The 24,642-nt window shown below is 37.1% G+C and overlaps 1 protein-coding gene across 3 annotated transcripts in view; it reads left to right on the forward strand.

The window, feature by feature from the left end:
- Nucleotides 1–24,642, forward strand: part of LOC135114678 (ubiquitin carboxyl-terminal hydrolase 24-like) — a 32,456-nt gene that overhangs the window by 2,599 nt on the left and 5,215 nt on the right. The window contains exons 3-38 of one of the 3 annotated variants that reach the window (XM_064030557.1): nucleotides 1,078–1,292; nucleotides 1,512–1,607; nucleotides 1,753–1,998; nucleotides 2,228–2,383; nucleotides 3,945–4,056; nucleotides 4,284–4,495; nucleotides 4,879–5,088; nucleotides 5,324–5,458; nucleotides 5,687–5,836; nucleotides 6,031–6,162; nucleotides 6,857–7,045; nucleotides 7,391–7,585; nucleotides 8,150–8,262; nucleotides 8,356–8,533; nucleotides 9,129–9,347; nucleotides 12,053–12,318; nucleotides 14,598–14,856; nucleotides 14,933–15,123; nucleotides 15,342–15,510; nucleotides 15,808–15,970; nucleotides 16,695–16,847; nucleotides 16,954–17,111; nucleotides 17,364–17,464; nucleotides 18,235–18,476; nucleotides 19,162–19,421; nucleotides 19,719–19,879; nucleotides 20,130–20,257; nucleotides 20,361–20,496; nucleotides 20,884–21,025; nucleotides 21,589–21,708; nucleotides 21,994–22,208; nucleotides 22,371–22,481; nucleotides 23,031–23,173; nucleotides 23,465–23,612; nucleotides 23,837–24,071; nucleotides 24,245–24,510. In XM_064030557.1, the coding sequence (XP_063886627.1) occupies nucleotides 1,078–1,292; nucleotides 1,512–1,607; nucleotides 1,753–1,998; nucleotides 2,228–2,383; nucleotides 3,945–4,056; nucleotides 4,284–4,495; nucleotides 4,879–5,088; nucleotides 5,324–5,458; nucleotides 5,687–5,836; nucleotides 6,031–6,162; nucleotides 6,857–7,045; nucleotides 7,391–7,585; nucleotides 8,150–8,262; nucleotides 8,356–8,533; nucleotides 9,129–9,347; nucleotides 12,053–12,318; nucleotides 14,598–14,856; nucleotides 14,933–15,123; nucleotides 15,342–15,510; nucleotides 15,808–15,970; nucleotides 16,695–16,847; nucleotides 16,954–17,111; nucleotides 17,364–17,464; nucleotides 18,235–18,476; nucleotides 19,162–19,421; nucleotides 19,719–19,879; nucleotides 20,130–20,257; nucleotides 20,361–20,496; nucleotides 20,884–21,025; nucleotides 21,589–21,708; nucleotides 21,994–22,208; nucleotides 22,371–22,481; nucleotides 23,031–23,173; nucleotides 23,465–23,612; nucleotides 23,837–24,071; nucleotides 24,245–24,510 (6,325 nt within the window). The remainder of the gene's footprint in view (nucleotides 1–1,077; nucleotides 1,293–1,511; nucleotides 1,608–1,752; nucleotides 1,999–2,227; nucleotides 2,384–3,944; nucleotides 4,057–4,283; nucleotides 4,496–4,878; nucleotides 5,089–5,323; nucleotides 5,459–5,686; nucleotides 5,837–6,030; nucleotides 6,163–6,856; nucleotides 7,046–7,390; nucleotides 7,586–8,149; nucleotides 8,263–8,355; nucleotides 8,534–9,128; nucleotides 9,348–12,052; nucleotides 12,319–14,597; nucleotides 14,857–14,932; nucleotides 15,124–15,341; nucleotides 15,511–15,807; nucleotides 15,971–16,694; nucleotides 16,848–16,953; nucleotides 17,112–17,363; nucleotides 17,465–18,234; nucleotides 18,477–19,161; nucleotides 19,422–19,718; nucleotides 19,880–20,129; nucleotides 20,258–20,360; nucleotides 20,497–20,883; nucleotides 21,026–21,588; nucleotides 21,709–21,993; nucleotides 22,209–22,370; nucleotides 22,482–23,030; nucleotides 23,174–23,464; nucleotides 23,613–23,836; nucleotides 24,072–24,244; nucleotides 24,511–24,642) is intronic. The other 2 variants (XM_064030559.1, XM_064030558.1) reach the window with 2 other exon arrangements.

The raw sequence follows: 24,642 nt of genomic DNA on the forward strand, positions 1-24,642 counted from the left end.
CAAAAATTCAGACTCATTGCTTGTGCTGGCCATATTTTCATCTTCTCCATTGCCTCGTTATCAGTCATCTTTTGGTACATGAGATAAATTGCATAATATTCATATAATGATGAGAGAATGTAAATAATTATTGTGTAGGCTTGACCTGCTGTCATCCTGTCAGTTTCCTTACTCACTTTTTTCTTTTCTCTGAATCCTGGGAAGCTGAAGTCATGAACCTGTGGAGTGCCAGTCTTTGTGAACCTTATCCTGTCTGTAGTACTGGCTGATTTTCAGATATCGTATGCACTCAAAATTTACATACATGAAAATAATGTAATAAGTAGATTAGTAAAGCAAAAAAAAAGAAAAAAAAATCTCATTATACATATTGTCACATTACTTGCACCAACATAGAAATGCATATGGCAGGTTGAGGGAAGGATGAAGTACTGACAGTCTGGTTTTATGTTCATTTTCATCAAGAAAGAATAAAGAGAGAAAAAAATTGCTGCTATATATATCCATCTAACTATCTATCTATCTATACACACACACACACACACACACACACACACACACACACACACACACACACACACACACACACACACACACACAAGGTGTTGTGCATAGTGTGTACATAGCAGTGGCACCACATAGGGTGATAATGCAGGCCCACATCATTGTTATACTGTGAGAGGTGTTGTACTGTGTGTTATCACTAGTAGCAGGATTTGATCATGGCAGTTTGAAATGTTTCATTGGCTGCTGCACCATCATCAACACGGTGGCTGAGAACTGAGATTGTGAAAGGTACAGTACATAATGAATTGACAAACTTCTGGCACTCTGAAAGCAATTGGAAAACATTTTCTTAGGGAAAATTTGCTAGATAAACGAATATTATTGTGAAATGCAATTTAGTATTTTCTAGGGGAAATAATCTCCAAGTGGAAGAATATGGTAATTAGGATAGTAATTAATTAAGGTTACCATATTGGCAGTTTACTAAAATCTGAACATGCCTGATGTGAGACTTTACTGTATAGCATTAGTTCATTTACACATTACAAGGGATTTTCACATATCCTACAGGTCTGTGTGATGCTGATGAGTCTTGTCAGCGGTTCATGGAGCGCTGTCTGCCAGAGTGTTTCCACAAGCTGCTGAACAATGGTGCTGTAAGGCGCTGGGGGATGGAAATACAAGAAGGGGTGTTTAATATGCTCGATTTGCTCACAAATCTCGTCATTGTTCGCCTCAAGCATGGACCAGTGCCAGAAACTCTGCTCAAAAATGTCTATGCTCTTGTAGGTTTTAATCATAAGTCTTTATAGTGTTATTAAATAGAACTATTTAGTTAATTTAACGTATAGCTCAGATGACAAAAAATTTCAGTTATTTACCAGAGTAGGAAGCCATGTATATTTAACAAGGTTTCTCAAAGATATCTGTTTTAAGAATGTACATAATGCTGTTTCTACTGTTTTCAAGGACTGCACATTAATGGAGTCCTTGTTTTCATCTAGGCTATGGACTCAGAGTGTGAATGGAACCAAAAGAACAAAAACCGCCCAGCAGCATTCACTGGAGATATTATCTATGCAAAATCTACCTCACAGTTTGTAAATATTCCAATGCTTCTGTGTCATTATTATAATATTTAGTCCTTGAAATGTGATATGTGTGCTATTTTTGGATTAAATGTCTAGACTGTTTTGACTAAATTTCAGTTACTGTAATCTTAAGTTTTTCCTTGTCAATTTATAGGAAATGTATGGATGGCTCATGGACCTCATCAATATGTTTGGAAGTCGAGGAGGTTTTGAGCTTGTGGCAAACCGCTTTACTAGTGGGGAAGACCTGGATGCTGGCCAGATGGCAGCATTACTCCTTCCCTTGGGCCAGTGTGTAAAGTTCCTGGTGAAGGATGTAGTGTGTCCTGTCCTCCTGCCAGCAGTGAACCAGGCCCTCCAGTATGTTGCCAGCCTTGAGGAAATACAGCTGAGGGGCCAAGTGAGTCATATACTTTACAGGAATTTGAAGGAATGACATAGCAATACATCTACATTCCATCTTTCATAGGTGTTATTAGGGAACAGAAACCTCTGTAAAAATGTAACATTTTTAGAAGTTATGGCTCTTTTTGTTGTTTTTGCATTTGTTTTGTTATGACTAGAATATTTTTTACTTATTTTATATCTAGAATGATTTTAATGATCATCCTTATTTGACATGCTTTCAGAAGATTAGCTCATGCTATGACCTTCTAGAAGCTGTACGACTGTTATGTGCAAGTCTGTGGCCAGAGAAAGTTCAACGCACAAGTGATCTTAGGTTGGAAATGATCATTCGAATGCTCAAAACACCCCACTTCTCAGCACGTATGAATGCTCTGAAGGTAAGTACTTGGGATTTGAAGCTAAGAAAGTAATTAAGTCAATTTAATATAGCAAAGTGCCCGATGGTTGAGTAACTGTCACAGTAATGGCCTCATATTGCTTTTGTAAATTTCTTTTACAAAGCAACAGGCCATGAAAGTAATTAAGAGTGAATTCTGAAATTAATCTGCATATATCCTGAAACTATATCCACTATCATTCTACTGTTCAATGATAAAAAATATAATAATAATAATAATAATAATAATAATAATAATAATAATAATAATAAATAATAAAAATAAATTAAATAAAACTTGCAGTGTGGAAGGGGCAGTTCAACACTAATGGGGAGACAGGTTGTCTCAGGCTGCTATCCAGTCAGGAACAAATTTACCAAAGTATCTTAGGCTCTGATTGCTATCTGGGAACAAACAAGATATAGCTATGATAATGACACTGGTGACTGGTGTGTTTGCAGCTTCATTTAGGAGTGTGTTGTATATCATTAGGGAGGCAAAAATAAGCACCTCAAAATGGTTTAGCAACTTGGAAAAAATTAAACATATTATTGTATGTCTTGACTGTTGATCTGACCCAGCATTTTTCCATGTGCATTTAATGTATTACAAGAGTACAGTAATCCCTCCAGTATCTGGATGTTCAGTGACTGGATGTTAAACTGGACACACATCTGGTTAATTCAATTATCCAGACACACACACACACACACACACACACACACACACACACACACACACACACACACACACACACACACACACACACACACACACACACACACACTGGCATGATGCTGTTCTGCAGCTCTGTGCAGATGTGGTGCTGCAGTAGTGTGATACATCTCATTTGTTTGTATGTGTTTTCACATTACTGTGATGCCACTGTATAGTGAAACCACTTTCATTTGTTTGTATTTTTGCAATGTGGTGGCGCTGCTGCATTGGAGCTGCCACATAAATACCTTATTTGTTTGTGTGTGTTTTTGCAATGTAGTGGCACTATTTTGGCTGCCACAATGTTGGCGTGACACCGGCCTTTCTCTCCTTCCTTCTCGCAGGCAAGCTGATGTGACTAGTGTTGTGGCAAACAAGTGGTTTATCCATACAAATAATCTGTGTGTTTAGGTGTGTGAGTGAGCTGTACACAGAAATATGTATTCAGTGTATAGCACATCCACATTATTTTTACTATCTCCAGATGTGTTGTACATATTTGCAATGATTTTTCACAGAGTGGTATTTCTTGCATTTGCTTTTGTTGTTCCATGTACCAATACAACTACAACTTTCCCATTCCCACTTATCCTTAGTTGTTTTCACATCTCTTCTGAGAATCATCCTTTATAATGTATAACCATGTGAAATTAACAAATTTGACATTCATTTCCTTATTTTATGAGGTTTCACTCAATACATGACCATACAAAAAACATAAATAATTTAAAAATGCTGTTTTGTATATTGTGGCAGATGTAGGAAAAAACTGAGTTGTGATGTTGCTTGTTTTTATCAGAAAGTTACAGTGGATTATCACATGTTTTTTATTTGTCTTACACAGGAACTTGCAAGACTGATTGAGGACAGCAAGAAAGGTCGAAGTAATGTCATTGATACAGACATTATTCAAGAATGGATGACAAGCAAGAGAGTTTTATCACTTGCACTTGAAGGTAATTCAATTATTGCATGCATTTGATTGTAATCACTTAGGTTATTACAATCCAGCACAAAGCATAACACTCTGAAGTTTTGTAGATGTATACTCGTATAATCACTAAATTAGTTTTCATAATAACATCTTATAGGTAAATTCATTATTAAAATTAAATGACAATAATGGAAAGTTGTGTGGTGATAGTAGTGTAACTGTCTGATGACCTTGTGTTCTTCTTCCCAGGTAACATTGACCAAGTGCAATACACAGACCGCATGAAAGAACTGGTGGAGTTCATGGGTCCCAAGCTGCAGCAGGAGGAGCTGTCCCGCATCTGGCACATGGCAGATAAGGCCAGTCCTCATGTGGTGGATAACATCCATCGGATCATGGCAGCAGCAGCAACACGCTTCAATCCTCAGCAGTTTGACTTCTTGTTGGGTCTTGTTAGGAAGGTTTGTTCATGTGGCTGAGATTGGGATGATAGGTGAATCCTTATCATGTTAACATTGAGCAGGAAATGAATTTTAGGCAAATGTGTCTCATAATATCTTGCTTAAAATGCTACCTGATGATTTTTGTGCATTCTTTGGAATGTACTCTGGTGTTATTTGTTTATCCATTATAGGTAGTTGACAGTGTATTGTAATTAATCTTCTCAGGTCTTTTTGTTTTGGGTTAGGCAGATTGTTTTTATTTATAAAGGGGACTAGCCTAATCCATTAAAAATGCATAATTGTTCATGCAGTGAGATTACTTTGTAATCTTGTTGAGTGATATAATTTAGGTTCTTCTTTGTGATTTGATTTTAGTACCTCTGACATTCTATCCTTTTCAGAGTTGGGATGGTGGAAATGATCGCCTTCGGGAAAAGCTTCTCTCTTTCATAGGAAAGATTGGTCAAGACTCAAGGCTTGGTCAGACAGCTGTCAAGATGCTGGATGCTCTATGGGAGTTAGCTCGGGTGCCAGCTCTGCCACCCAAGCTGGTACATCAGGCCATGAATGAACATCTTACAATACTTAATGAATCAGCCACAAGAGACCAGGTAAAGAAAGACAGTTTAAAAACATGTTTAAAGTTGTATACCTGAAAGAGAGGGCGTATTATGAAGTGGTTTAGAAAAAGGATAAGTATCCTTAAGAGCAAGTACCAGATATACGTAAACTGATAGGTAAATAGTTTATATATTAGTATTGAAGTAAAATCTAAGAAAAAAATTATTTGCTGAGCTATTAAGTAGGTAATTACATATACTGTATTCATATGTATTTTTTTTCCAGCTCCGTAAAACTTATATTGTCCGTTGTGTGGAGGACATAAAAAGAAGTCCTGCAGTTTATCTTCCATTGAAACAGCTACACTACTTGGCTCAGTCTATTACTAAAGGAGGAGCATCATATTTCAAGACTGAAAAAGTATGCATTGGCATAAATATTTTCGTATTATTTTTATATATTTATTTTATTTATTTATTTTTTTGCATAAGTAAATACTCGACATTTGTAAATTACTTCAGTTTTGAATGTGAAATTTTGTATGACTGAAATTAAAAGCAGAATGGAAAGTGGATAGAAGTGATAGATATTTGAGGTTTACATTAGTCACTTATAAATAATTATGGGATTAAACTTAATATATTTCAGGCTACTCTCTCTGAACTTAATCGAAGTCATGAAATTGTAAAGCTGATCACTGCAAGTCTGGCCAAGTGTCATGCCCTAGCTGTGTCTACCTGTGGCAACCAACCACCTTCTCCAGACACCCTGATTGATGGCAAATATACTCATGATCATGTAAGCAGCTTACTTAAATAATTCTTTTATTTACAACCACTCTAGATTCTTGATAGTTTGTCTTACAGTTAATATGAATTGGTAGAATATGTGATTGCATTTATTTCCAAGTGACTCATCAGTTCAGTTGTAGAGTTTTGTGCATATTTGCAGTATTTCCTGTGGTCATGAGAATGATCTTTTTCCTGTTTCAGTACTTAAAAGTTCACTTGGAGTTCCTTCAATTTCTGCTGAAGGAGGGAGACATTTACCTGGCATGGCCACGGTGCAAAGACATTTGGGATACGCTGGTGGCCAACCCCAAGGCCTCAGGCTACGATAAAGAGGTTAGAATTTGTTATTTATTATTTTTCAAGTATTGATTATAGCTACAAATAATTAATCACTATGGATAAGTGGGGAATTTTGTGAGCATTGGTCTGATAGCTCTATCTTTCAAGACTAATTCAAGACAATGAAGAGTAATAGTAGTTCAAAATTCTTACCACATTCTGAGAGATTTAATATTGGGCTTTTGAACTTTATAATCAGTAAAACTGTAGTTAATCTACATTGTACTGTTTATAAAGAGTAAAAGAGGGTGAACCTGTGGTGATGTCACTAACAAACAGCCCTTTCCGCCCTGACACAGGAATGATCACACCATTCTACACTCATCATTGGTGACCTGCTGTCCTATACCATCCAGTTACCCACTACAGATATACCACCAACCACATAACACTAACCACATCCTCTCCTTAGGTACAACACAAACAACTTTGCCACACTTTTAAATGCAAATAACATGGGAAGGAAGAGATTAGTCATAAGAAAAAATTTATTCAAGGAGTCTTTCATGCTGACCTTTCATGTTTTCTTGTTGGAGCAAGTTATGTTGAATGAGAACTTTTATGGTGTTTCTTTATAGATGAGGGATTCAGTAACACTTTCTGGTACTTTCTTTGATATTGAATTCATAGGTATAGTGTTACAACCATTATGCTGTTCAGTATTCTGGGTAACTGATGCTTCTGACAGGTTTGCTTCACATGGTTCAGTGGGTGCCTGGGTGACCTTGAGAGCACCACTCAGCGGGACCTCTTCTGTGACAAGCTGCTGCGGCTGGATCCAGTTACTCTCACCCGACCTGCCTTCACCTGTGTTGTTGATTATTTCCATGCTGTCAACCTCAATGATCATAAGTTGATTCGCAATGGAAATGTTATTGTAAGCTCATGTGATAAGTTGATATTTACATCTAAAGATGTCTTATTCTGCATACGGAATGAAATGTGTCTGATTTGGAAAAATATGTGTCTTGAACATATTGAAACTACTTTCAATTTATGCTGCATACATTTTTTTATTTATTCATTTTATTTATTTTTTTATTTGTGTTAACTGTCATATTTGGCATATTATGGAGTGTTATGTTTATGAACATGTACAAAAAAAAGACTACAATCAGCGGATTGCCTAGGTGAGTTGCTAAATTTGAATATGCATGTAAAGTGTAACTAGAGATTTTGTTTTGAAATTCTAATGATGGCCTTGCTGTCAAATTTGTTCAAGATTGTTGACAAACTGGAACCTCTGGGCCTTGAGTTCTTCTGGCAACTGGTACTCGAGTGCCAGGACGAATATCTGGCTGAGGATGCCATGAAGCTCCTCTTGGACATGAGCTATATGAGTCTCTCAGTGCGGCTCAAGCGTGACCCAGCACAGCTTCATGCACGCTTTGTCACAGAATGCTACAAAAAGCTGGAGGTAAGTGTGGCTTTTACTGCTGTATTAGATTATCAAATCCTTACTTTTTATGAGCTTAATTTTGAAATTGCTATCATCATGTGTATTTTCCATGTTTATCATCTTGATGCTGTGTTGTCTTGTGAGGTCTGTGGTAGTTTTTGGGAATTTCTGGCTTCTTTGCTTGTGTGCCCTCTTACCTACTTCAAGTACTCATTATAAGACTGATTTAGTTATGTATCATTCAGGTTCTCTGTTTCGATTTATCTCATGCCTTAATTGTGGTATTGGTTTCTGGTCCTAAATTTATTCCTCTTTTCTCTAACACATTTGACTAGTTAACATATTCATTAATGATAACTTTTCAGATCTTGTACTATTTTACATGTACCATTTTTTGGTCATGGGGCTCCAGTTTGTTCAGTAATGCTACTTTCTTTGAGAATGGAGTCAGTTTAATTCTTTATCACACTTTTCAGGTTATTCTATATTTTTACTTGCTTTATGCCAATTATGTCATAGTTTCCATAGTAAGAGATTATTAGTTTTATATCAGATGTATTACTGTAATTTTATTTGTTTTAGAAACTGATGCTCCATGTAAATGAGACTGCATTGGGTGCTGCTGTGTCCACTGCCACAAAGACCTTGACTGCTATGGCTGTTTCAGAACTAGGAGGACTTTCTCCTTCATCAAGGTTAGAAAACTCATAAAACTGTCACTTAGGAGCATCTTTTACTCCAGTGTTGTTTGTAGTAATAGAAAATTGTTAAATGTTTTCTTTCATCAGAAACAGCTGCATCCAGCATATCCGCCGAGTGCTGGTGTTGGCAGAGCGCTACATTTGTAGCATTGAGGAGCAGCATCCTGGTCCTCGCTACCTCCCTCCACATGGTTCCTCTTTCACTGGCACACCAGTCATACTCTATGTTACCTGTGACTCTATTAGAATGGATGTCACTCTGGAGGTATGTTATGCAGTTAACAATATTTGTAGGGGGTTATACAGTAAAAAGCTTAATTATTTAAATAATTCAGTCAAGGCTGTTTCTGGTAAATCAAACTTCTGGTATATGGCTCCTGATGTAGCTCATCATAATGGATTTTTCTATAAGAGCATGTGTGCTTTAGGTAAATCCTTCATGATTACTTTTATACACATGAAACTCTTCTGAAGATTATAAAGTAATGTCCAGAAATAAAGTAGACCATGCATTAATAGTTACTGTAAATGTAAATGCAACTAGATAAATGGACACACACACACACACACACACACACACACACACACACACACACACACACACACACACACACACACACACACACACACACACACACACACACACACGACTAAATTAAAATCCATCTTGTGTCCTGAGCTGTGTGAGGGAAAGAGGACATATCTTCACCGACCAGCCACGGACATGTCATAATTTTGAGCAAAATATCTTAGTAAAACTTCAGTTGACAATACTGCAACAGTATTTATGTCCTTTCTCAGTAGCTGTGAATATATAAGTGAGATATACTATAGCAAGCATCCTGTCTCTCCTGTAACAGTGCCACAGCAATGAGCGTCTTGGTGTGGTGCGAAGCAAGATAGGCAGTTGTGCCCGAGTTCCTATTGAGCAGGTGCAGAACCTCTCATTTGGGGAAGGTAGTAACAGCTTTCATGTGACTGGTGGAGAACAGGATAACCGCCTCCTTCACAGTATAGGGGTGCTTACCAACACAACTGTCACTGCCAAGATCAGCTCAAGTGGTGCACAGCTCAAGGAGGTAAGTTTTAATGCATTCTTCAGGGACTCTTTTACATAAAAAGAAATTTATTGCTAGTTTATGGGTTTATTTGTATATTTAGTCTTGATGATTGTCTGCTATGTAGTTAAGGAAAAATTTCTTTTATTCCTGGACTACCTACAGTGAATGGGTATTTTCATGCTTTATACAACTTTTTTTAATCTATAGATACTTTTATAAGCTAGAGGAAGAGCTGATTGAGGCAACAAGTGTACATCATCTAAAGAAAAGCAAGGCCAACTTAGATATAGACACAGGATCACACAAGTGAAGTTAAGACCTTGTATACCACAGATAGATAAATACAAAAATACAACCATATAAACACATACACATACACACAGAACCCAGTCCAACCATTAAATACTTAAGCCCAATGGGAAAAGTGACCATGTGCTGTTAGAAGTGGTACTGCAAGATCAGGAGGTTCTACCATGTAAGTAGGATTATAAAAATGGGAGACTAAATAATGCAAAGACAAATTTTAGAGTTAAGAAAATTCTTTGGGAGTATTGACTGGAAGAGACTTATGGAAGGCAAGACAGTGCAAGAGAAATATGAAACATTCATGAAGAAGTACCGTGAGGGTGTGCAGAAATATGTACCTGTATATAAAGTAAGGAGGAGCAAACATATTTGGTATAATGCCAGATGTGCAGAAGCTGAGAAGAGAAAGGATATAGCTTGGAAGATACTGAAGAAACAAAGAAATTAAAATAATAGAGAGCAGTATAAGAAGGCAAGGAATGAGTATGTTAGAATAAGAACAGAGGAGGAGAAACAATTTGAAAAGGATGTGGTAAAGAAATGTGAAGAAGAGCCCAGGCTTTTTTACAGGTATATCAATGGAAAGATGACAAGCAGAGAGACCATTGGCAAGATAATAAAGGCAGAAAAGATATATCAAACAGTGGAAGAGATGAGTGAAATTATGAATGACAGTTTCAGGTCTGTGTTTAGTGTGGAAGCGGATTTTACAGAACCAAATGAGGAAGTGTGGCAGGGAGGGGGGTTACAGGAAGTTTTGGTGCAGAAACATGAAATTGGCAAATTGTTAGAGAAGTTGGATGTCAGGAAAGCATTGGGACCTGATGGAGTGTCAGGTTGGACACTAAGGGAATGTAGAAAACAAGTGGTGGAGCCAATATGGGATGTGATTAACAGCTCACTGATAAAGGAAAGAGTAACAAGGGAATGGAAGAGAGCAAATATAGTTCCAGTACACAAAGGAGGAAGGAGGACTGAGCCACTAAATTATAGATCAGTGTCACTAACTAGTGTTGTGGGCAAGATCTGTGAAATATTGTTCAAGGAAAAGTGGGTGAAATATTTGGAAGAGAAGGAAGTTATAACAAATAGCCGATTTGGTGTCAGAAAAGGAAGGTCATGTGTGACAAATTTACGAAGTTTCTATACAAGAGTAATAGATGAAGTACAAAACAGAGATAGGTGGGTAGATGCAGTGTACTTGAACATCATAAAAGCTTTTGATAAAGTTCCACATATAAAGGACTATTGTGGAAGATGGAACATATAGGAAGACTGAGAGGGACAATGCTAAAATGGATGAGGGACTACTTAAAGGATAGAGAGATGAGAACTATGATCAGGGACACTTGTTCTAGTTGGAGTAATGTAACAAGTGGAGTACTGTAGGGATCAGTGTTAGCACCCATTATATTCCAGATCTACATCAATGATATGCAGGAAGGTTTGACCAGTTATATTAATCTGTTTGCTGATGATGCAAAATTGTTAAGAGTAATAAAGAGTCATGCTGATTGTATCGAGTTGCAAAGAGATATTGACAAGATTTATGGGTGGAGCAAGAAGTAGAAATCGGAATTCAATACTAAGAAATAACCTGTGATAGAATTGGGAAAGAGTAAAAGAAGACCTGCATGGGACTACAAAATGGGGGAGGAAGTAATAATGAAGAGCAAGGGGGAGAAAAACTTGGGAATGGCTTTTCAAGATACCTTGACCCCAGAATGGCATATAAATGAGATATTTGGCTCGACATACAGAATCTTAACAAATATTAGGGTGGCATTTCATTACATGGATAAGACTATGATGAAAAAAATTATAGCCACTATGCTACATCCCAAGCTGGAATATGCAGCAATGGTGTGGTCTTTGTATAAGAAGAAAGACATAAAGAAGTTGGAAAGAAATCAGAGGGCAGCTACAAGGATGGTACTGGAGCTGAAAGACCTAACGTATGAAGAGAGGTTGAAGGAAATGTGACTGCAAACTTTGCAAGTTAGAAGAGAAAGAGGAGATCTAATGATGATGTATAAAATAGTTAACCGCATTGAGAAGATAGACAAGCAGGACTTGGTGCTGCTGGAAGAAGATAAAGGTGGACTGATGAGAGGGCACTCAAAGAAGATTAGGAAGACTCACTGTTTGAGGAACATCAAGAAGTACAGTTTTCCACATAGAACTGTGGATATCTGGAATGGTCTAAATGAAGAAGTTGTTATAGCATCAAACATACATATATTTAAGGAAATGCTGGATAAATATAGATATGGAGACAGGACACTATGAGCCCTGCTCAAACCCTGTATTATACAACTATGTAAATACAGCTAGGTAAACACACACACACTCAGGGCTCAGTTTTCTTATGAATAATTTAGATTTTTGTTGGTTTAGCATTTTTTTCTTTTTGTTAGGTTGGTGACAATTGCTGGGATGAGCTGCCTGGCACTGTAAGCTATTGTGATAGTGCAGAAGCAGGAGCACTTGATGACAGTGCAGGTGCATCAGGAGGAGGTGCTGGTCCCCTCAGACATGGAGCAGGGTCCTCTGCAGCAGCTGTGGCTGATGGACTTGGGCACAACTTAGATCAAGAGAAGCAGCTACCTGGGGTTGTGATGGCAAGCCAGGGACAAAATTTTTTCTCCTTGCTGTATCAGCTTGCTCAGTTAGATGATTCAAGGTATGTGTGTGTGTGTGTGTGTGTGTGTGTGTCTATATATAATATATATATATATATATATATATATATATATATATATATATATATATATATATATATATATATATATATATATATATATATATATATATATATATATATATATATTTTTTTTTATTTATTTATTTATTTATTTTTTCCATGTAGGAGGGGCACTGGCCAAGGGCAATAAAAATCCAATTAAAGAAAGCCCACTGAGATGCCAGTCCCAGAAAAGGGTCCAAAGTGGTAGTCAAAAAATGAATTATAAGTGTCTTGAAACCTCCCTCTTGAAGGAATTCAAGTCATAGGAAGGTGGAAATACAGAAGCAGGCAGGGAGTTCCAGAGTTTTTCAGGGAAAGGGATGAATGACTGAGAATACTGGTTAACTCTTGCATTAGAGAGGTGGACAGAATATGGGCGAGAGAAAGAAGAAAGTCTTGTGCAGCGAGACCACAGGAGGAGGGGAGGCATGCAGTTAGCAAGATCAGAAAAGCAGTTAGTATGAAAATAGCAGTAGAAGATAGTAAAAGATGCAACATTGTGGCAATGAGAGAGAGGCTGAAGACAGTCAGTTAGAGGAAAGGAGTTGATGAGACGAAAAGTTTTTGATTCCATCTTGTCTAGAAGAGCGGTATGAGTGGAACCTCCCCTCCCAGACATGTAAAGCATACTCCATGCATGGATGAATAATGCCCTTGTACAGAGTTAGCAGCTGGGAGGGTGAGAAAAACTGGCAGAGATGTCTCAGAACCCCTAACTTCATAGAAGCTGTTTTAGCTAGAGATGAGATGTGAAATTTCTCGTTCAAATTATAAGTAAAGGACAGACTGAGGATGTTCAGTGTAGAAGAGGGGGACAGTTGAGTGTCATTGAAGAAGAGGGGATAGTTGTCTGGAAGGTTGTGTCAAGTTGATAGATGGAGGAATTGAGTTTTTGAGGCATTGAACAATACCAAGTTTGCTCTGCCCCAATCAGAAATTTTAGTAAGATCAGAAGTCAGGCATTCTGTGGCTTCTGTGTGTGAAATGTTTACTTTGTGAAGGGTTGGAGGTCTATGAAAAGATGTGAAAAAGTGCAGGGTGGTATCATCAGTGTAGGAATGGATAGGACAAGAAGTTTGGTTTAGGTCATTGATGAATAATAAGAAGAGAGTGGATGACAGGACAGAACCCTGAGGAACACCATTGTTAATAGATTTAGAAGAACAGTGATCATCTACCACAGCAGCAATAGAACGGTCAGAAAGGAAACTTGAGATGAAGTTACAGAGAGAAGGATAGAAGCTGTAGGAGGGTAGTTTGGAAATCAAAGCTTTGTGCCAGACTCTTATCAAAAGCTTTTGATATATCCAAGGCAACAGCAAAAGTTTCACCAAAATCTCTGAAAGAGGATGATCAAGACTCAGGAAAGCCAGATCACCAGTAGAGCTGCCTTGACATACTGGCTATCAGATAGAAGGTTGTGTGTGAAGTGATAGATGTTTAAGAATCTTCCTGTTGAGATTCAAAAACTTTAGATAGGCAGGAAATTAAAGCAATGTGACAGTAGTTTGAGGGATTAGAACGGTCACCCATTTTAGCAACACGCTGAATGTAGGCAAACTTCCAGCATGAAGGAAAGGTAGATGTTGACAGACAAAGTTGAAAGAGTTTGATTAGGCAAGGTGCAAGCATGGAGGCACAGTTTTGGAGAACAATAGGAGGGACTCCATCAGGTCCATAAGCCTCCTGAAGGTTTAGGTCAGCGAGGGCATGGAAAATATCATTGCAAAGAATTTTAATAGGTAACATGGAGTAGTCAGAGGGTGGAGGAGAGGGAGAAACAAGCCCTGAATCATCCAAGATAGAGTTTTTAGCAAAGGTCTGAGTGAAGAGTTCAGCTTTAGAGATAGATGTGATAGCAGTGGTGCCATCTGGTTGAAATAAAGGAGGGAAAGAAGAAGCAAAGTTATTGGAGATATTTTTGGCTAGATGCCAGAAGTCACGAGGGGAGTTAGATCTTGAAAGATTTTGACGTTTTGTGTTAATGAAGGAATTTTGGGCTAGTTGGAAAACAGATTTGGCATGGTTCTGGACAAATATATATATATATATATATATATATATATATATATATATATATATATATATATATATATATATATATATATATATATATATATATATATATATACATATATATATATATTATGTGTGTGTGTATATTCCTACTCTTGTCTACATATATCATGTGTCTTTTATATTCAAAATTTTGACAGAATTGTTGATGCAGTTCGAAGAGTTCTGTACCTGGTACCGACTGATCATAGTGTGGCAGATAGATTTGATTCCATAAGTAGTGTTGGAATGTCTGCATCAGAAGCCAGTCCAAGAACAACACCGTATGGCTCCCCTGCCAAGAGGGATAAAATTCGTGACCGTGAAAAAGAAAGAGAGGCTGGAAGAGAAACCTTACGGTCTTTGTTGGATCCAAGTGCCAGTGACATGACACCATTCAGACTTCTGTACAATGTTGAGGTAGGCACCTTTTCTTTCAATGATATATCTGTCCAGCTATTTAGGACAAGGATGCTCATATCTGCATTCATTACAGGTTCTGTCAGGAAAAATTATGCCAATATCGATGGAAGGCACCATGAATGACAGTGCCCGCTTCTGTGAAGAGTTCCTTATGTGTGGAGGCTTGAACCTTATCACTATGCTGCTCCATAAAGATTCTCTCCCACAAGAAGTGGATTATGAGATTCGTCAGAACATTTATTTGATAGTCTTGCAGATACTGAAGTAAGTACTGTTCTGTATTCATGATGTTTAATTTTGATACTTTTAAACAGTTGTTTATCCATGAGTTGACTTATCCATGAGTTTCTCTCTCTCTCTCTCTCTCTCTCTCTCTCTCTCTCTCTCTCTCTCTCTCTCTCTCTCTCTCTCTCTCTCTCTCTCTCTCTCTCTCTCTCTCTCTCTCTCTCTCTCTCTCTGCTATTAACATTTTAATACTTCAGATTTCTAGTGTGTGGCTCCATCCCTAAAGGTCAAGAGCTTCCCATCTCAGGGATTCAGCCAGTTCCGGGTCCTGCTAAGCGGTCAGCGCTGGACTCCTCAACTCAAACCACCTCACCACCTCATGTTCACTCGTCCCTGACACCCATCATTGCCAACAGGGTAGTTCTAGTAAGTTGCTGGCCTGCTGGCTCTTTTTCTTCATTGATGTTATTAATTATGATAACTTTTATACATATACAGTTTGACTTAATTTTCTTGCATATCTAATATAGTTTTAGAGAAAGAATAAAAGGTAAAATTAATTTAAGTGTGTTTGTAATTATTTATCATATTTTCTGAAGATATACCTTAAAAGTGTTCAAATTTAAAGTCCCTTCAGATTCATATATTAGCATTATTAGGAAGAAAATATGCATGCTGTAAAAGCTGCTTGCTAAGGATGCTGAAAATTCTTGTCATTCATAGGGATTTAGTGAAGAGGAGTGGAGTGAGATGGTATCCTGTCTGATGCGGGTGTCATGGGCCGGGGCAGCTGGAAGGTTGTACCTCCCTTCAGCAACCATCACAATGACAGAGCCAGCTGTCTCCCCTCCTGATAATAGCAAATCATCTAGACAGAGTAGTACAGGTAATTATATAATAACCTTAATGTTTTGTTGGATCTTTTCAAGACAAAATTATAGAAGAATATACTAGGATCTTATTAGAAATTGTAATCAGATTATGTTAGTCCTTAATTACCTAAAATGTATGTTTTTGGATTGGGAAGTTAGTTATTTATTGCCATACCTTTCAGTCTCATTCATTGCAATCATGCAATCCTATATATCTTGCTTAGTGAATCTAATGCAGGTACAGACAGGTACACTATAAATTTATGGATAACTGATGGTTCATCATCTTCAGTGTGGATAGAATTACAACTTTGCAATATTTCACTCATGGTCTTGTTAGATAAGCTTTTATAACTTTTTATGAATAACTGGAGTATTTCAGATAAAATATTCCTACTTGATACAAAGTTAGTTCCCTTGGATGGGAACTAACCTGTTGTGAGTGAATGAGAAATATTTATTCTTCTGATTGTGGGGTAGCTGTGATTGAAGCAGCATCTGGTGTGAAATTTGTTGATTTTTGTTGTGAGACAGAAATCCTGTCAGCATTTCAATACTGGTTGCTGCTACTATATGGCATAAATTCTTCTTTTCTGGCTTTCCTATGATCACAATCATTCCAGTGCATTTTCTTTTCATCTTCTTTCGAGGCAGTTGGCTGTTGTCCTGTATAATCCTATCATGGACATTCGTGTGAGATTCAAAATAAGGCATAATTTTTTCATCTTTTGCTCACAGGCAGTGTTCACAGTTCTAGTAGTGAGAGTGAGACAGTGTTGCATGGAGGAGTATGTGTGCAACAGGCAACCATCTCACCCACTGACTCACTCATTGCCTCACAAGCTCTGCAGCTTTTGATAGCCTTTCTCAAGTTCCGTCCACAGCTAATAGGTAACGTGCAAGTTTGTTTCTTGAAAAACTTGTAAGAATATGATTACATGTATTATATTTACATTATTTGTGTTATATTTGTTATTGAATTTATTTTGCCCAACAGATCAATGGTATGGTATGTTGAGTGTAAAAGACTTCATCATTGAGATTTTGGTCGGGTGTAGCAGTGAGGAGGTGAGGGAGGTGGCTTACCACCAGTTCACCAGCCTCATCAACATGACAACCCCAGCTGAACTCAGCCTGAAGAAGTTTCTCACTCAGGTTCAGCATTTTTTTTCACATTGTAATATGGAAAAATGCATGGAGTAGTGGTGTGCATTGTGGGGCCCCTTGGTATATGCCTGAGCACCATGTTATCTTCATTTGATTACTTTTGTGAAATGTGGATCATTGTTCTTGGTACATAGTCTTGGTAGTTGTATTTGGTATTTGTTCTTTAACTTCAAGGGAAATATTGTTAAATTGATGTATAAAGAAAGTCTGGCCATTAGTTAATATATTATATTTTTTCAGATACTTTTGAAGGCACACCTCCCCCTTTGGGTCTCCTCCACCAGTGCTCGAGGTGCTACTCTGAAGCTACTGTCTCAGTGCACCCAGTATTTCAGTCTGAGGTAAAGTAGAACGTTACATTAAAAAAAAAAAAAAAAAAACTTTCATCCTTTGCCATCATCTCATTTGACCACCTAATAGACCTTGTAAGGATTGTATGTATTCAAAACCCTTATGTCTAAGAGACTTCTAGACTTAGTAGAATCTTGTTTAATCAAACCATAAATATCTGAACTTAATTTCAGGGATAGATTTAATGTACTTATGTAAAAAAAAATCGTCAAAATCCAAGATCATACAGTAAAACCTTGATATAATAAACTGATATTATAGATATCAGATATAACAAATCCTTCAAACTTATCAAACAAGCCTCACTTTCAGTAAACTCTAGATTTCTAGATTGTTTATATGTTGCTGAATAATCCAAATTTGGCATAAAGTTGCTGAAATTTGTTAACTTTACTAGAAGCTTTCTTTTGTTTTTTCTGTATGTCCAAATCATATAAACACACACTGTTCTGTTCAGTCAACTAACTTATAATGTAATGAAAGGTCTCCATCACACTTATATGTTTCTCACTTTATCCATAGATCTACTCCCTATATACTCAGAATCTTGATAATGTTCAATCTCCTCTTTACTACTTACATAGTATATGTTTCAGGTCCATAAGGTTGGTAAAACCTTACCTTGGCATTCATCACTAGGAATTTGCATTTAAATATATTTTTGTAAGAGACAAATGAAGGAAAGAAACAAGTTATTTGACAGTTTAAGGTAACAGTTTAGTTTGGAAAGGAATTCATAATTTTTTTACATTTTCCACAGATCAAAGTTATTATCAGATTTGAGCAGCAAAGATCAGGAGTCCCTGGAGATCAGTGCATCTCAGATGTTGGAAGATGAGATAGGTTGGTTGACTAACTTCACTGCCACCCGAGAGGTTATGAGAGAGAGACCAGAGTCAGGAGTTTCAGCCATGCGCCATGCTGACAATATCCTCCTGGCTGGCCACTTGATGCTTATCTCAGCTTTAATGTCATGTGAAGGAGTGAACAAAGAGGAAACTGGTAAGTAGATGCACACAAACACACACACACACACACACACACACACACACACACACACACACACACACACACACACACTCTCCAAAAAAAGAGAGAGAGAGAGAGAGAGAGAGAGAGAGAGAGAGAGAGAGAGAGAGAGAGAGAGAGAGGAAGAGCAAAACAGAAAAGAATTAGTATCTTGTGGTTGCATCCATAATTGGGTTAGGGTAAGAGTGATGGCCTTTACTTGTAGTCACTTGACTACAAGTCAAATGACATCATCGTCCACATAAGAGCATTGGCTCTCTAAACAGGTAGTCTTTTTTTCATAAGTAGTATTAAGACATGAATGAAAATATCTGTGCTTGTGTTTTATATTTTTTGTTTATTGTTAAATGAGGTAGTTGTCCAGAAGTTGCTCAGACATTCCACCTTTGAGCATGGGCCACTATACACTATACAGCATGGGCCACTATAAGAAAACAGACACACTTGGGGCAGCATAGATTGGGGCTCATCATCACTGACCCAGTTAAGATAGACTAAAATATACATATAGGTCCTCAGTGTAAAATAGAAAATGTAAACATTGATCTTCCTTTTTTTTATTATTTGATTAATTAATTTATTTATTTGTTTATTTACTTATTTAATTTATTTAATTTATTTATTTACTTAGATGATTAAGAGCACATTTTCCTTGCAGGTACCACTTTGATTCCTCTGCTTATTTTTGAGTACCTCTTCCCAGCATCAAAGTTGGTGCAGGAGGGAGGATTAGGGATGGATTCCCTCACTGCCAGCAAAAACTATTGGGCCAAGTGCACTGGAAAGGAATCCAGGCACGCAGCTTATCATCTCCTTGTTCAGCTTGTTATGGGCTCACAGCAGAACCTGGAAGCTCTTGTTGGACATCTTGTCACCCTTCATCATACTCTTAATCCAGATTCCCTTAAAGAATTTCAGGTATATATGTGTTTTGCAGAGTATTCAAACAGATCTTTTATGAAATAAGATATTTACAGTATTGCTTAATGGTTCATTTAGCTTTTAACAACTTCCTCAGATGTCCAGTATCATTCCTCTGTTGAGTATTCTTAATACAAGAAAATAAGTGTTTCACTAATGACTGAATATTTGTAAAATTATCTGGTGAAAAGAAAAATAAATCATAGATGTTAGCAGTGACTCTTTACATTAACTTTAACATATTTCTGATCATCTTATCCATTTCTTCACTGCCCACTTGTGTTGCCTTTGCAGTATGCTCCTGCTGTGGATGGACGAGGTGCCAGTGGGTTTGTTGGCTTGAAGAATGGGGGAGCTACTTGTTACATGAATTCAGTTCTCCAACACCTGTTTTTGATACCAGGGGTAGCAGAGGACATCTTGGCAGTGTGCAGTGACAAGGAGAATGAGGATAGGTTAGATATGAATCTCATTGGCATTATCATCATCAGTGGTGTGAAGTACAGGAAGATTTTGTTGATAAGGTAGATAGAGAGAAAGGATGAGAATGACTGGGTGCAGCATCTTGAAGATGAAGTGCCACTTGATAAAGATGACATAAGATGAGGTCCTGAGGAAAGACCTAGAAAATGTATTGAATTTTATTAAATGCACATAATTGCCAAACAGGCCAGCATAATTTAACAAATTTTTATTCCTTTCCAGTTTGTTCTATCAGCTCCAGATGGTGTTTGCCCATCTCATGGAGTCACAGCTGCAGTACTATGTGCCAGACAAGTTCTGGAAGTGCTTCAGGATGGATGGGCAGCCAGTAAATGTCAGAGAACAGCAAGGTGGGGAACTTTATGCATTAGGTTATGGAGAAATTTACTTATGTAAAAGTTCCTTTACAGCTATTAAGACCTTAACTATGCAGGATTTACTTTCTTTCTTCAGATGCATTTGAGTTTTACACAAGATTGACAGAACAAGTGGATGATTACCTGAAGAGTCAGACTAAGGAGAAAGTGTTTGCCCAAAGATTTGGGGGTGTTTATTCCATCCAAAGAATTTGTCAAGACTGCCCACACAGGTTTGTATCTGACACTAGTTCACATTTATCCTTTCGTCTCCACAATAATAGTTATTAAAGTTAGTTTCTGTTTGCTAAAAGCTTCTATACCTTCAGTATGTATGCACTGTTTACTATAATGGAAATTCAGGTTCATATGTTGTCTGTTCACTGGTGCTGTCTACATTAAGCCAAAGATGCAGTGATGTGTTAAACCTGTTTTCTCTCTCTCTCTCTCTCTCTCTCTCTCTCTCTCTCTCTCTCTCTCTCTCTCTCTCTCTCTCTCTCTCTCTCTCTCTCTCTCTCTCTCTCTCTCTCTCTCTCTCTCTCTCTCTCTCAATTACATAAAATTGAATGAGATGTAGACTTACTTTTGATCTCAGAGTTCATACAACCATCCTCTGACAGATATGAGAGAGAGGAGCCATTCCTTGCCCTGAACCTGACAGTCACAAAATGCCATGACCTTCAGGATTCACTGGACCAGTTTGTAAAGGGAGAGCTGCTAGAGGGGGACAATGCTTACTACTGTGAGAAATGTAATCAAAAGGTGTGCATTATTTACCTAACAAATTTTCTTGACTTTTATTTTACTCTAGCATGTTATTACCAAGTTCACCATATTTTTTAATGGCCCTGAATAAGGATCATTATAATTTATTTATATGATTTGCTTAAATTTTTAAGAGCATGCAAGTATGGTGATCTTTAAATTAAAGACTTTGTATCCATTCAGTATTCCTGTGATCATGTCATAATACTCTAGCATATGTAATTTATAAACACTTCCAAACAAAGAAAATATCATATTCCTGCATGAGAAGTCTGTATTGAAGTGAAGTTTTGTTTTGTTCTTTTGTAGGGATGTCAGTTTGATATGTAGAAATTATATTTGTGTCTGTCTTCCTGTTATTATTATTATTATTATTATTATTATTATTATTATTATTATTATTATTATTATTATTTATTCATTTATTTATTTATTTATTTGTTTATATACTCGTATATATTTTATTATTATTATTATTATTATTATTATTATTATTATTATTATTATTATTATTATTATTATTATCATTATTATTATTTATTTATTTTTTTTTTTTTCAGAGAACTGCTCTTATTAGAACTTGTGTCAAAACACTTCCTCCAGTCTTAGTAATACAGTTGAAGAGGTTTGGGTATGACTGGGAGGCCTCAAGAGCCCTCAAATTTGATGACTATTTTAAGGTAAGTGAATGAAAAGATTTTATATATTTAAACCACTCATGGAGTTACTCATCACCCTTATCTGTTGGATTCACATGCTGCTAGGAGACAAAACAGATTCTCATTGACCATTCTTATCTGTCAATCAGTTTTACAAGCATTTAAAAAAAAAAATATATATATATATATATATATATATATATATATATATATATATATATATATATATATATATATATATATATATATATATAATAAGTGTTCATCCTTTCTGAGAATTAAAGTCAAACACTTTTTTCCTTCCAGTTTCCATGGGTGCTAGACATGGGAAACTACACAGCTGATGGTCTGGCAGAACAAGAAGAGGAACTGAGTAGTGGTTGTGGAAGCAGAGGTGCTACTCCTTCTCCTGACCCCAAAGACTCTGACTCCTCCATAAACCTGTCAGTTACTTCCACCTCCAGCACTCACTCACCCTTAAAGGCTAGGAAGTCAGGCATCATCTCAGGCATCACCCCAAAGTATGATCTACAGACAAGGTTTTCTTGTGTATATCCTTTTTTGTTTCTATATATGATATAGTTATCAGGTGCTGCCTTATTGGTCAGTCATGTTTGTATAGAATGTGTTATCAGTTTAGAGTGTATGCATCAACTGGCTTTATTGTTCATATTGCTCTGCAGGATATCTACTAGACTGAGACACAAGGGAGCCATCTATGAGCTTGTTGGTGTCATTGTGCACAGTGGGCAGGCCAGTGCAGGACACTATTACTCTTACATCAAGGATCGGAGGTAAGTTGGAAACACAGGAATTGTCCCAGATTGGTGCCTACATAAATTTATAGAGCTAACACTGAATTCTAATCAACTCAGGGGTGAAAAGAGCAAATTTTTTTCCTCAAAAATGAGTTTGTGGAAGATATAATGGGAATTGACTTTGTTTTCTATAAACAGGCTGATTAAAAAAAGAAAAAATACACAAGCATCAAGGTGACAAAAAGTGAAAAAATGGATTGGTGACTTTTAAAAATGGTGCATGACTTATAAATGTAATAGCAAGACAGAAAAACATGCTATCTTTCTTGATGTGATGAACAAGGGATTCATTTCTCTTTTATACTGAAAATCTGATGGCAAGTTAGTGCTTTGTATTCTGAAAACTCATATAACTACTAAGATACATTGAAAATTCAGACTCCTGCTTTTTTTAGGCCTTTGATCCCTTTGCAGGCCATGAGATTAATAGTCTTTATATGCATTTTGGTGCATATCCTTTTAGATGTGGCTGCATGCTTCCATAGATGCCACAGCAGATATTATATTTTACTTTGCATTTTGCAGAGGGGACTCCTTGACTAACCCAAACAATGGCCATTGGTTCAAGTTCAATGACACTACAGTGGAGGAAGTGGACATGTGTGATGCACTCCTGGAACAAGAATGTTTTGGTGGAACATACAAAGCAAAGGTCTCTTATGACTCCTGTGAGTAAACTCTGGTTATGTTTTTTTGAGGAGAATATGTTTATATTGTGATTCTGTTGATACATCTTTGGTTTTGTTACATAATGTGATGCATATATATTTTTAAGGTTAGGTATAAGGGCAATGTGTTTGGATATGAAAGGGTAAATGTATTACTGGTAACATATACTTGACTGATAAATATGAAAAAATCTAAATGTGTATCATATGTTGCTATTTCTGCTATCCCAGTTGGGATAGCCCTCATGTGTCTCATGCTTCTCTGTTAGTATTGTGTCTGCCTGATTTCAGCCAATCCTCTCCCTGAAGACCGTTTAAGGTACTGGAATGCTTACATGCTTGTATATGATAGCCTGGATGACCGGTTGTCTACCCCAAAGACACCCAAGACACCACGAATGGGTCCCACCTCACGCTCATTCAGGGCATCCACCAGCAGGTAATGAGTGGTCACCAGTCATACCAAGAATTTTTTTTTTATTATTATTTTTATTATTTGAGTACAGTTGGAGGTAGATCTTTGTCACCTATATATTTTAAAAACAACTGTACAGTAAATGGTTATGTTCTATTACTGATAAATTATGGAATGTGATGTATTGTTAGAAAGGGATTCAACTTTTTTTTTTTTTTTTTTTTTTTTTTTTTTGCCTCTTCTTTCAGTGCAAAGAAGAGCTTTTCAATCAGTGGAACCTCCAGTGAGATTAGAGCACGCTCCAGCCTGTGTGAGCTGAGTCAGCTGCTACAGCAAGGAGAGAAGCAGGGAGTGTTCCGAGAGTACATGCCTCCACGCATCATGTCTGCTATCACCTATGAGAACCTCACTTTTCTCAAGAACCGTGATGTTTTCTGCCAAGATTATTTCACCTTTATTCAGCAAATATGTTCTGCTAATGCAGTGAGTCATGAAGTACACATGAAATACTGAGATATGAGAAAATGCTTTGAACTGTAACATCTTTTGGATATCCCATAATACATGATCATTAATTAACAATTCCTTTGATCATGGAGTTGGTAGGATGTATGAAAAATGGTATAGAAGGTTTTTCAGATTATATTTGTTTACAGGGAAGTGGCCAGTTTGATGTTACAGCACCCATCTCCATTCAAGTAGTACGTTTAGGAGTGAACTTCTTGCTCAATACTTATCTCCGAATCAAAGACAAGGAGGAGCCAGTGATTACTCACTGGGTGGAGATACTTAGCTCATGGGTGAAGCACTCCAAGGAAGCATCTAGTTGGTGTGTCAGATACTTTTCTAGTGAAGATGGTGTATCCCATATCCAGCCTCTGCTTCTGGAGGCTCCTGACAAGATGACTCGTGGACACTTCAGGTCAGTTGTGGTGGACATCACTTAATTCTTTCCAATCTTTTATGTACTCTCTTCTTGTAACTACATCACACATGCTTTGCTGTACTCAAGATGGCTTTAGTATACTTTGGTCATTTTCCAAAGACTATGGAT

Source organism: Scylla paramamosain, chromosome 28 (assembly GCF_035594125.1).
Source record: "Scylla paramamosain isolate STU-SP2022 chromosome 28, ASM3559412v1, whole genome shotgun sequence".
Taxonomy (NCBI): Eukaryota; Metazoa; Arthropoda; class Malacostraca; order Decapoda; family Portunidae; genus Scylla; species Scylla paramamosain.